The sequence below is a fragment of the Rhinopithecus bieti genome, unplaced genomic scaffold, assembly GCF_001698545.2.
Source record: "Rhinopithecus bieti isolate Rb0 unplaced genomic scaffold, ASM169854v2 scaffold_56806, whole genome shotgun sequence".
NCBI lineage: Eukaryota > Metazoa > Chordata > Mammalia > Primates > Cercopithecidae > Rhinopithecus > Rhinopithecus bieti.
Window position 1 is genome coordinate 2,091,101 of NW_016823424.1, and position 11,666 is coordinate 2,102,766.

The 11,666-nt window shown below is 50.8% G+C and overlaps 1 protein-coding gene across 5 annotated transcripts in view; it reads left to right on the top strand.

Moving 5' to 3' along the window:
• The window catches only part of GALNT6 (polypeptide N-acetylgalactosaminyltransferase 6), a 40,177-nt gene that overhangs the window by 23,643 nt on the left and 4,868 nt on the right, over positions 1 to 11,666 (top strand). For all 5 annotated transcript variants that reach the window (XM_017861523.1, XM_017861527.1, XM_017861528.1 and 2 more), the window contains 4 exons: positions 4,321 to 4,470; positions 5,522 to 5,756; positions 9,070 to 9,187; positions 10,574 to 10,774. In XM_017861523.1, the coding sequence (XP_017717012.1) occupies positions 4,321 to 4,470; positions 5,522 to 5,756; positions 9,070 to 9,187; positions 10,574 to 10,774 (704 nt within the window). The remainder of the gene's footprint in view (positions 1 to 4,320; positions 4,471 to 5,521; positions 5,757 to 9,069; positions 9,188 to 10,573; positions 10,775 to 11,666) is intronic.

Genomic DNA, 11,666 nt, shown 5'->3' on the forward strand with positions numbered 1-11,666 from the left:
GATTGATGATTTTTAGAGAGAATTCTGCTTCTCACAGTAGCTGCCATGTCAAGAATAGATTGAGGAGACTGGTATAGAAGGCAGGAGAGCAGTTCAGACATGATTGCTGGAGTGACTGTGGGGATGAGAGAGAGAGCTGGCAGTACCTGAAGATGTGCCGATTGTGGAAGGGGAGAGCAGGGGGGAATCTAGCATGACTCCCAGGTTAGAGCAGCTGGAGGGATGCTGGCACCGTGTACTGACATGAGGGAGACTGGCGGGGGCAGATTTGCGGGGGAAATCCAGAGCCCGTTTTGGGCATATGTTGAATTTTCCATTTTGTTCCACATCCAAGTGAAGATGGCAAGGTCAGGAAGGAAGCCCCAGGAGTCATCTGCATATAGATGATATTTCAGATCATGGAACTGAGTGCAGTGTCTGTGTTGGGGTCCCAGGGGTCTTGTGGACTTGAGTTTTGAGGAGTGAAGCTGGTTGAGGTGCTGGAGTGTTGAACCTAAGTTGGAAGGCTGTCACCGCAGGGACATGAGAGTGTGGCTGGGCTCACCGGTGCAGCCATGCTCAGCTCCGGTCTTCTCAGTTCTGGGTCCGTCCAGTAGGTCTGGGGGTGGGAAAGGTGGAGGAGTATCACGAGGGGCACTGTTTAGGGGAGTTGTCTCCCTAGAAGGGCTTGAGGCCAGAGACTGGGAGCCTCTCGGGCTGAGAATCCCTGGGTCTGGCCTCGCCAGACTGGAAGGAAGGCATGGGAGAAGGGCTTTGTAGTGCTCGGGGCCCCCCTGAGGTTCACAGCTCAGTGCTTCACTGTCTCTCACCACAAAACCCACTTCCTATGATGTTTTGTCCCTGGGTTATCTCCACTACCGTGAACTTCCTGTGCGCAGAACTGGGCGAGCTCTCGGGGAAACAGCAGCCATGCTGAGGAGCCTGGGCTTCCTCCCTCCTTCCTGTCAGGGCCAGTACCTGAGGTTGCAGGCGCACTATGAGTCTCAGAGGGCAGGACCCAGACCAGGCCCCTCCCTGCCCAGAACAGCGTCTGGCACCTGGCAGCACAATGGCAGACGTTTGTGGAGTGAGTGCTGGGCTGAGACTGCTGCCTGAGGCTGATTTTGATTCCTGAGGTCCTGGCCCCCAGAGATAAGAAACCTCATTCCTGGAGTAAGTAAGCTACAGCCCCCTCCTCAGATGACTGCCTGAAGAATCCATTCATAAATGAGCACCATGTCGGAATCACCTGTCTATCCAGTAGGATCGAAGAAGGAAAAGGCGAGCAGAGCATGGTGGCTCACACCTGTAATTCCAACACTTTGGAAGACCAAGGCGGGCAGATCACTTGAGGTCAGGAACTCAAGACCAGCCTGGCCAACATGGTGAAACCCCGTCTCCACAAAAAATACAAAAAATGAGCAGGGCATGGTGGCAGGTGCCTATAATCTCAGCTACTCAGGAGGCTGAGGTGGGATAATTGCTTGAACCTAGGAGGTGGATGTTGCAGTGAGTCGAGATCATGCCACTGCACTCCAGCCTGGGCAACAGAGTAAGACTCTGTCTCCAAAAAAAGAAGAAAGAAAGAAAGAAAGAAAGAAAAGAAACATGAAAAAAAAGAAGGAAAAAGCTGAAATTCCAAATTATAGAGACTTCCCTTCTCCTAGGTGCCACTCTCCAGGGCAGTGACCAAAGAACAGCTTCAACAAACCCCTTTCTCTCCCTTCTTTCTTTCCCTTTCCCTCCTGGGATCTCACACACAGGGAAATGGCAAGGCCTTGGACTGCTGGGAGAGGAAGCAGAGACCACCTTGAAACTCGGGTACATTAAGTCCTTGGCCTTCACATCTTAATCTGCTTCAGGATAAAAAAAAAAAAGTCCGTGGCCTCATTTCCCCTGGAGGGAGAAGGTGAGGAGTCCTCATATGCAGACTGGCTGGGATCCTGCTGCTGCCCTTTGTGCTTCTGCCACCCTGGGCTAGTCACTTTGAGTCTTACTTTTCCCATCTATAAACACTGGGGACAATACTCCCTGTTTCATAGAGTTGTTAACTATCATAGAGAAGATTAAATAAGGAAGTCACCATGAAGACACCGACCTCACCTGCACAGGCACGCACTCCAGCTCAGTGCTGGGTTATCGTGTGCGTGTGTGCATGCATTTGTGGGAGATCAATTCCATGCAACCCCCTCAACTGCTTAATTTCAGGACCTGCCGTTTGTAGAATGCTGCATTCAGAGCAAGGCCCACACTCTGGGCTGATCCCACAGTCCAAAAGGAAAAGGACACACTCAGAATTGTCACCTCTGTCCCCCACATCTGAAACTGCAGGCTCTCCATTCTGCACAGAACAGAACCGTGGCAGAGATAAACCAAAATGGCAGTTAGTAAAACATAGTAAGGTTTGGAATTCAGTATGTTTGAAGTGAACTGCTTCAGAATAGAGCTCTTCTTGGTTTGTTTTTTGTTTTGAGACAAGTCTTGCTCTGTCACTCAGGCTGGAGTACAGTGGCATGATCTCAGCTCACTGCAACCTCCGCCTCCTGGGTTCAAGCAGTTCTCTTGCCTCAGCCTCCCGAGTATCTGGGTTTACAGGTGTGTGCCACCACACCCAGCTAATTTTTGTTTGTTTGTTTTTGTTTTTGTTTTTTTGAGACGGAGTTTCGCACTTGTTGCCCAGGCTGGAGTGCAATGGTGCGATCTCGGCTCACTGCAACCTCCGCCTCCCAGGTTCAAATGATTCATCTGCCTCAGCCTCCCGAGTAGCTGGGATTACAGGCGTGTGCCACCACGCCCAGCTAATTTTGTATTTTCAGCAGAGACGGGGTTCCTCCATGTTGGTCAGGCTGGTCTCGAACTCCCGACCTCAGGTGATCCACCCGCCTCGGCCTCCCAAAGTGCTGGGATAACAGCCATGAGCCAGTGCACCCAGCCTAATTTTTGTATTTTTAATAGCGGCAGGGTCTCGCCATGTTGGCCAGGCTGGTCTCAAATTCCTTGGTGCAAGTGATCCATCTGCCTTGGCCTGCCAAGTGCTGGGATTACAGGAGTGAGCCACTGTGCCCAGTCAGAATAGAGCTATTATTAATGTTCTAAGGATTTCAGACTAAATTACAGGGCCATGAAATAAACTCTTCTTTGAAAGGAGTTGGAGGTCTCAGTAGAGACATCTTCCCTTCAAAAAGTTTTCCCTGCTCCTCAAATCCAGGAGATTTGAGCCTTCTTTGGGACCCACACCCCAGCACTACCTCTGTTAGATCACGGATCACCTGCCCTGGAATCACCTGTTTCCTGGTGGACCTTGCTTCTGGGTGGTGGTTCCTTAGGACAAATGGTCGAGCCAGCTGGGTTCACCACTGTGCCTGGTCCATGGTAGGTGCTTGGGGCAAGTATTTTCTTAATGTAATTAAAAAGTTGCTGGGCATGTTTTCACCTTAAAGAATTCTATCTGCAGAGGAGGTTACAATGGGGATTAGAGTCAGATGTCCTGCTGCGGATCCAGCAAGCAAGGAGTCACCATTTGTGTATGCCAACCCATCGATGTTACTGTGAAGAGTCTGGAAGGCAGGGAATCCTGGACACTGGAAAACAACTATGCAATGGAGCTGTGGAATCGCAGCTCTGGCAGATGGTGGCTGAAAGGGTGGAGAGACTGAGGGAGGCATCTGAGAGCCTCTGTCAGAAGTTTGTACTTGGGCCGGGCGTGGTGGCTCATGCCTGTAATCCTAGAACTTTGGGAGGCCGAGATAGGTGAATCACTTGAGGCCAGGAGTACAAGAGCAACCTGGCCAACATGGTGAAACGCTGTCTCTACTAAAAATATAAAAATTAGCCAGACGTGGTTGCACGCACCTGTAGTCCTAGCTACTCAGGAGGCTGAGGCAGGAGAATTACTTGAGCCCAGGAGGTGGAGGTTGCATTGAGCCAAGATCGCACCATTGCACTCCAGCCTGGGTGACAGAGTGAGACTCCGTCTCAACAACAACAACAACAAAAAAGTTTGTACTTGATGTGTGACCACAGAAACACAACTCTGAGGTGCTGTCCCTGACATTAGAGAGGGTGCCCAGGTGAACAGGCATAGGATCTAGTACCACAGAGCCAGTGCCCTGGTGAGGCAGGTTTGATCACAGGCAGGCAGGGCTTCTTTCTTCCTCTCTCCATCTTCCCTGTTAACCTCCTTCCCCAGCTCCGGCTTCTGTGGGATGGTTCAGTGCAGCGGGTGTTGGGGGTTTAAAATTCAGGCCTGCTAGAGGCCTGAGAGCCCCTAGGTTGGTGCCCACAGAGGATTGGGTATATGACAAAGTGGTGGACTGGCCACAATGACACTGTCCCTTCCAGAACACCTAAAGGAGAAGCTGGAGCAGTACGTGAAGCAGCTGCAGGTGGTGAAGGTGGTACGGCAGGAGGAGCGGAAGGGGCTGATCACCGCCCGGCTGCTGGGGGCCAGCGTGGCACAAGCGGAGGTGCTCACGTTCCTGGATGCCCACTGTGAGTACGAGGGCACCAGCCTGGGCGTAACCTGGAGGCTCCCTCCCTGTTAGAATGAGCCAGGGCCGCAGCCTCACCAAGGCCCCTTCCTGTTCTTTGTTCCGGGAGCAAGGGAGGCTTGGGACCCACTCCAGCTACCTCTACCCCTTTCTCACCCCAATCCCAAGGATGTTTCATCAAGAGAACAAAGCCCTAAAACAACTGGTGACCCCAAAAATCACTGGAAGTGTGATCATCCACCCCTGTACTCCCCATCTGCACCCTCTTCTGAGCTTGGGCCCTCAGAGAGGCCTCCTGTTATGACTTAGAACTGGCTTGTCTGGGGCTTTCTTCTAGGGCAACATGGAGCCAGGAAGGCCTCCTTCTTGCCCAAGACCAAAACACCTCCCCACTGTTGTGGGGGGTGAAATCTTTTCCCTAGGAGTGGTGATATATAGGGGAAGCTCTAGACTTGGAGTCAGAATTCTTGGTTTGCATTCTGTCCCTGCCACTAACAGTCTCATTTTCCTCATTTGTAAAATAGGAGTGAGGATACTAACCTTACTGAACAGAACTATTACTCTGAGGGCCGAATGAAGTAATACATGCAGAAGCTCAGTGAAAATCTCAAAGAGCTAGACAAATGAAAGAGATTATTCTTCTACAATTGGGGCTGAAGCTTGACATGCAGATGCCCCTGGGAGGGGGAACACCCTCTTCCGAAATCCACACGTGGGCTGGGAGGGCTGAGCCAATGGATCAGCTGGAACCCCTGAAGATACCATCCAGGGCCTCCCTGTGCTTTTGGGTCATCTGAGTTGACCATGTTACTCCCCAGAGACCTCCGTTCTCCCTGCCAAAGCTGCCTCCGCCTTTGGGGGTAGAGGGGTGGTAGGAGGGTTTTAGGAAATTCTGTGTGCTCCTTGCAGCTGTGAGGCTTGCTGTCCTCCTCTGCCTGTAACCCGGGAGTAGGTGGAAGGTCTCTTATCCTCCTGGGTGTTCCCCCCAGGATGCAGCTTGGGCTCAGCTGTGGGCAGGACCCTGATTGTTGCCTCCTGGTTGGGGCCTGCAGGTGAGTGCTTCCACGGCTGGCTGGAGCCCCTCCTGGCTCGAATCGCTGAGGACAAGACAGTGGTGGTGAGCCCAGACATCGTCACCATCGACCTTAATACTTTTGAGTTCGCCAAGCCCGTCCAGAGGGGCAGAGTCCACAGCCGAGGCAACTTTGACTGGAGCCTGACCTTCGGCTGGGAAACACTTCCTCCACATGAGAAGCAGAGGCGCAAGGATGAGACCTACCCCATCAAGTAAGGACCGCAGCCTGGTGAGCCCCCAACCTGGCCCCAGCCCTACCCAGTTCCAGGAACCTGTGCCATCTCACATCAACATTTGTTAGGTGCTCTATCAAGCACTTGACATATTATGTTTAATCCTCACTCCCTATGAAGCAGGTACAATGATTAGCCTGGTTTACAGGTGAGAATACTAAGGCTCATAGTGATCAACACTGACCTAAGATCATGCAGCTAGCAACAGTGGAGCAAGGACACCCTTCCTGACCTGTCTGGCCCTAACTGTGGCACTGCACTGCCTCACACCATGACAGTTTGCTCTTATTCACCACTTACCATGTGCCAGGCACTGAACTAAGGGCTTTACGTTCTTTAGTTTATTCCTCCCTACACATAAAAGGACATGGCCCATGCTTGCAGATGGGGCAAGAGATGTGATGGAGGCCATTATGGAATAGTCACTTTCATAAGAGGGAGTGCTGTGTGCCCCCAGGAGACTGTCTTTGAAAAGACTGAGAATATACTGAAAGAAAATAGACACATTTTCTGCAGCGTGAAGTCTGTAGCAGTTGCCCTGAACTTCTTTGGTGAAGGGCCAGATGATAAATATTTTGGGCTTTGCCAGCCACATATAGTTTGCTGCATATTCTTCTTTATTTTTTATTTTTTTACAAACATTAAAAAATGTATAAACAATTTTTTTGCCCCAGAGGCTTCTAAAAACAGGCAGCCAGATTTTGCCCACAGGCTCTTATGTGCCAGCCTCTGAGCTGCAGGGTAGACAGTTGGAAGTCAACCCACTGTTTAATGCCCACTGGGCTCACCTTCCCCTCTTACACCCACGCCGTCCTCCCCTTTCCAGACTGCCTGTTGGTGTTATTGGAGACTGTAAGTTTATTTTAACAGTTGTCTCAGACAAACTGAGTTGAGGAGTGACTTTTAGTCACTTTTTAGTGACTTTTAGTGTAGCCAGTGGTTTGGGATTATTTGTGTCATTGTTATCTTAGACTGGCCAGGATACTTCAGGGTCAACTGAACATACATCCGGGACGGAGGGAAGCAGAGGTTGGAGATACAGTAGCCAGAGATAAGAGGGAAGGTTTGAAAGGAGGAAAGGATTAGTGCTTCTTCCTCTCCACGTGCCCAGAACCCTAAAAAATGCTGTCCATGCCAGGCACAGTGGCCCACACCTGTAATCCCAGCTAGATGAGAGGCTGAGGGGGATTAGGTGGATTGCTTGAGCCCAGGAGTTTAAGAACATCCTGGGCAGCATAGCAAGACCCATCTCTTAAAAAAGAAAAAGAAAAGGAAAAAAAAAAACCCTGCTCAGAGTCCCAGTAGAAAGGAACTCAGGTGAATGCCACAGGGAGAAATCCCGCGGATCCTGAACAGCCAGCTGCTCTGTCTCCACTAGGAGAGAAGGAAAGAAAAAGGCAAAAGAGAGAAAAGAAATTTGAACTTCTCACTGACCCAATGCTTGTTTCATAGCTGCCTTTTGTTTGGTGTGCACAGCAACAGATCCCCACCCCCACGCCAGTGACTAGGCACGCAGCGGCACAGTCAGAAAGAGGGTACCTGGCCCCCACCCATCACTGACGTCGCAGGCTTCAATGTCCAAGGGCCATACAACTGGAAGACAAAGCTCCAGTGTTTGAGGAATGAATATGCTTCTTGGCCCACATGCCCTAGTAGCATGCATGGCTTGCCGAGGCTCTTCACGTAGCGCCCCCACCCCAGGAGGACTGCTGACAGTCCCCTCCTGGCCTCCCATCTCAAACCAACCAGAGCCTAAGAGGAGAGTCAGAGGACCCTAGGGGTAGGCCAGGACATACAGGGTGTTTACTAGAGGTTGCCTGTGGTCGTGAATTTACAGTGAAGCTTCCCATGCAGGGTTTGTTCTCATAACTAGTCCATCAGTGACTTCTCGGTCTGGGAGGCCTCTCAAAGACAAGACTCAGGGCCTGTGGGGGAGGAAGCAGGTTGGCTTCCAGGTGCTGCTCTGCAGCTCCAGCACTCTCTGAGCTTCTCAGGGTGCTACTTGGGCTGGTTTAAGAACCCTGGGAGAGGCCGAAGCCTCTTCCAAAGTGATAGGAAGCCAGCCTGAGCATGAGGGTTTCCCAACTGAAATTCCTTCCAGAAAGTGGCTGCAGTAGCCAACTTCAGGGAGACAAGAGCAACCACAGGGTAACACCAGGGTCACATTCCTGGGTAGTCACCTCGATGGATCAGCTGAATGAACAGGGATTGAGCCCCAGCTGTGTGTAAGGCACCTGGATAGGTTCCGGGGTTACAGGGGTTTCCGTATCTTTCTGCTTGGTTGTACCACATGAAGCCACCCACTGAGGGCAGCAAAGCCCTACCCATGCCAGGCTGGCCCAGACACAGAAGCCAACAGCTGATGATTGTGCTCCTGCCCTGTCTCCCCAGCCCCCACCCCCGCATTCCATCTTGCGTATACTTCCCCGGGTCTGCTTGGATACCCTAACGCTTAGCCCAGTCCCTCTTAGAAGCAACCTGGTATCTAAATTCTAGGAATTAGATGTTTTTGTCAATTTATCTCATCTTGAGTCCACACCTCCCTGCCTGTGTCTAAAAGCCAGAATCTTTTTATAACCTTCTAAATGTTCCCTATAGCCCAAATTGAGCTTGATCTCACCTGACTTTCCACTGTTTCCCAGAGCACCGCTTATCAGCTTTCTCTGTTAAAAGCAACTGGCAACTTCTCCCCAAATCTACAGTTTCTCATGCAGTATAAATCACCAGGGATAGGCACCTACTAAAACTATGGCTTAATAGTCCCTGAAGGGCAGGGCCCCTGAAACAGAATGGAGTCAGCCCAGCTGATAATATTCATTCATTCATTAATTCATGGTTTGAATCTTGCCTATGTTCAAAAACAATTTCACACAGCTTCTGAAAGTTGAGTATCTCCTAGGCTCCAGGCACTTTGCTGCCAAAAAGTAACTAATGATAGCTTTAACCTCTGTGACTAGACTGAGCTCTGGGGGAATGGGATCTTTCCCTGTTCTGTGTGTCCATCATGTAGCACGGGCCCTGCTGGCCAGTGTTACATGCATCCTAGGTTGAACGAATGAATGAGTGCCTTTTAGAGGATAATTACATATTTCCTTGACCTGGTCCTAGAAGGGGAAGAGGACATAGTAAAAGCTAAATGATGAGTGAGTTAGTGGACCAGCGGCTGCACGTCCTGAGAAAGAGGATAGGAGGGGGAGGTAGGTTAGGAGGGGAGTCCACAAACAGCTTTCCCCACCAGGCTCCGCTCCTCCTCTCCCAGAAGATGCACATGCTTCTCCCTGTGTCTCTCCAGATCCCCGACGTTTGCTGGTGGCCTCTTCTCCATCTCCAAGTCCTACTTTGAGCACATCGGTACCTATGATAATCAGATGGAGATCTGGGGAGGGGAGAACGTGGAAATGTCCTTCCGGGTGAGAGTGAAGAGGGCTTCGGCGGGAACCACAGCATCCCAGGGGACAGCTTGAGACATATTTCTCAGGCAGTGGTGGCATCAGGGACATCCCATCTGGAACTGAACTGGAAAGGGTGGCTACTTCCCAAGGTGGCTCTGCCTCTTTTCTGCTCCCCCTGTCCATGGCAATAGGGCTTGGGCAATCAGCTTGGACAGCTCAAAACAAACTACTAGGCACAGCTTCTCAGAGGGAAGGAAAAATAGGGGTAATGAGGACTGGACATCTGGAAACTGGGGACTTTTTTGCGATGTCTGTGGGAAAGGGTTAGGGTGAAGATAGAAACAGGTTAGTATGTTCACAACTAGGGCTAGAAAAAAAAAACAGATCAGTAACCAGTCATCATCCTTTTTCTGGAAAAATCAGGCTCCCTTTCCCAGTTCAAAGGACATATGCCCTGGTAACCTTTGAAGTTTCTCTCCCTATGCTCAATAAGCCCTTCATAACAGTTAGAGAAGATGGTGGCCCTAACTCTGGTGGACCCCAGAACCTGAGAGATTCCAGGAATTAGGCAAATCAGGATTAGGTCAGGAAGAAAGGATTGCCTCTCCATGAAATCTACACAAATCTCCATGCCATGGAAAACTAATTAGTAAGTAGATGAGCTCATTCATGAAGTCACCTCTCATGGTGCCGGATGAGTATTAAGCACATAATGGATGCCTGCTGTTACTATAATGATGATGTATTTCTGTTGCTGCCACACTAAACTGAATAACACCATACCTTCTCATCTAAAACCCAAGAGAGAAACGAGTGGGAGGGATGTCTTCAGCCAGCCCACCAGCATAGAAAAGGGTCACCTGCCAGTCACCTCAACTCCCAGCAGCCCAATCCTAGGCTCCTCCGTGAGCCTGTGACCTCTGTTCACTCTCCTAGGCAGCCAGTGTGCTAAGGGCCCAGGTGACTACCACTGGCCACCTAGCAGCCAACTGTCCTTGCTATTAATTAACACACTGATGCTCTGGTTTTTATCACCTGAGCGAGCTAATAAACTCACATTTCCAGGTCAAAAAGCCAAGTGATCAGAGCTCAGAGTAGGTATACAGGCATAGGTAACAAAAATTAACCAGCAGGCTTTTCCCTAAAGTGGGCCCTGGTAAACACAGGACTCTGCAGTCTCCCTGTGCTTAAGTCAGAGTGAACCAACATCAGAAAGCCTGAGATTGTATAGTCATGGCCTAGGAGGAAGCCTGGTCAGTATCCTTTTTTCCAGGGAGAGAGAGCAGCATTTGCCCAAGTTCTTGGACCTGGGATCTGGTGCCCTGGGAATAGAATAGAGCTGCTTGTGGGGAGACTGTCCCACCTAGCCCGCTGAAGGCCTCGTCCTGTCTCCTCTTACATCAGGTATGGCAGTGTGGGGGCCAGCTGGAGATCATCCCCTGCTCTGTCGTAGGCCATGTGTTTCGGACCAAGAGCCCCCACACCTTCCCCAAGGGTACTAGTGTCATTGCTCGCAATCAAGTGCGCCTGGCGGAGGTCTGGATGGACAGCTACAAGAAGATTTTCTATAGGAGAAATCTGCAGGCAGCAAAGATGGCCCAAGAGGTGAGAAGAAATGGTCCTCAGAGAAGTTTAAATGAAGAGAAGTATGGCCCCCAGACCCTGTTCATGGGCCTAATGGCTGGGGCCCACCTCATCTCTACCATTTGGTGCCTCCCTTCACCCTCAGGGCCCTGTGAGCTACAGCCCAGGAGAAGGCCACAGGGCACATAGCTTTTGAAAGCTAGAGAATGTTGTCCCTACGCATAGAGTCTCTGCATCCCTTCGGAGGGGAAGGGAAGGAAAAGAGATTTAGGGGAAGAGCCTCTTACAGGAGGAATGACTCTGAGAGCCTCGGCATTGGGGAGTGGGACATAATTGTCTGGGGAGTCACAAGAGATGGACCGATAAGCAGGGGACTCCAAAGCTAAGGCGGGGTGTTTGGGATTGGATGTGAGGCTGGGACAGTAGCTTCAACAGGTCCTGAGTGGGAATGAGCATGAGAGACAGTAGTCCCAGTTGCTTCATGCTATCTGCACTACTTCAGTCCAGACAGGAAGGTCAAAGACTGGTGGAACTGGCTGGGTGTGGTGGCTCACGCCTGTAATCCCAGCACTTTGGGAGGCTGAGGCAGGCAGATCACCTAAGGTTAGGGGGTTTGAGACCAGCCTGGCCAACATGGTGAAACCCCATCTCTACTAAAAATAAAAAAATTAACCGGGCATGGTGGCATGCGACTGTAGTCCCAGCTACTCGGGAGGCGGAGGCAGGTGAATCACTTGAACCCAGGAGGGGAAGGTTGCAGTGAGCCGAAATCGCGCCACTGCACTCCAGCCTGGGTGACAGAGTGAGACTCCCTCTTATTTTTTTTTATTTTTTATTTTTTTTTTGAGACGGAGTCTGGCTCTGTCGCCCGGGCTGGAGTGCAGTGGCCGGATCTCAGCTCACTGCAAGCTCC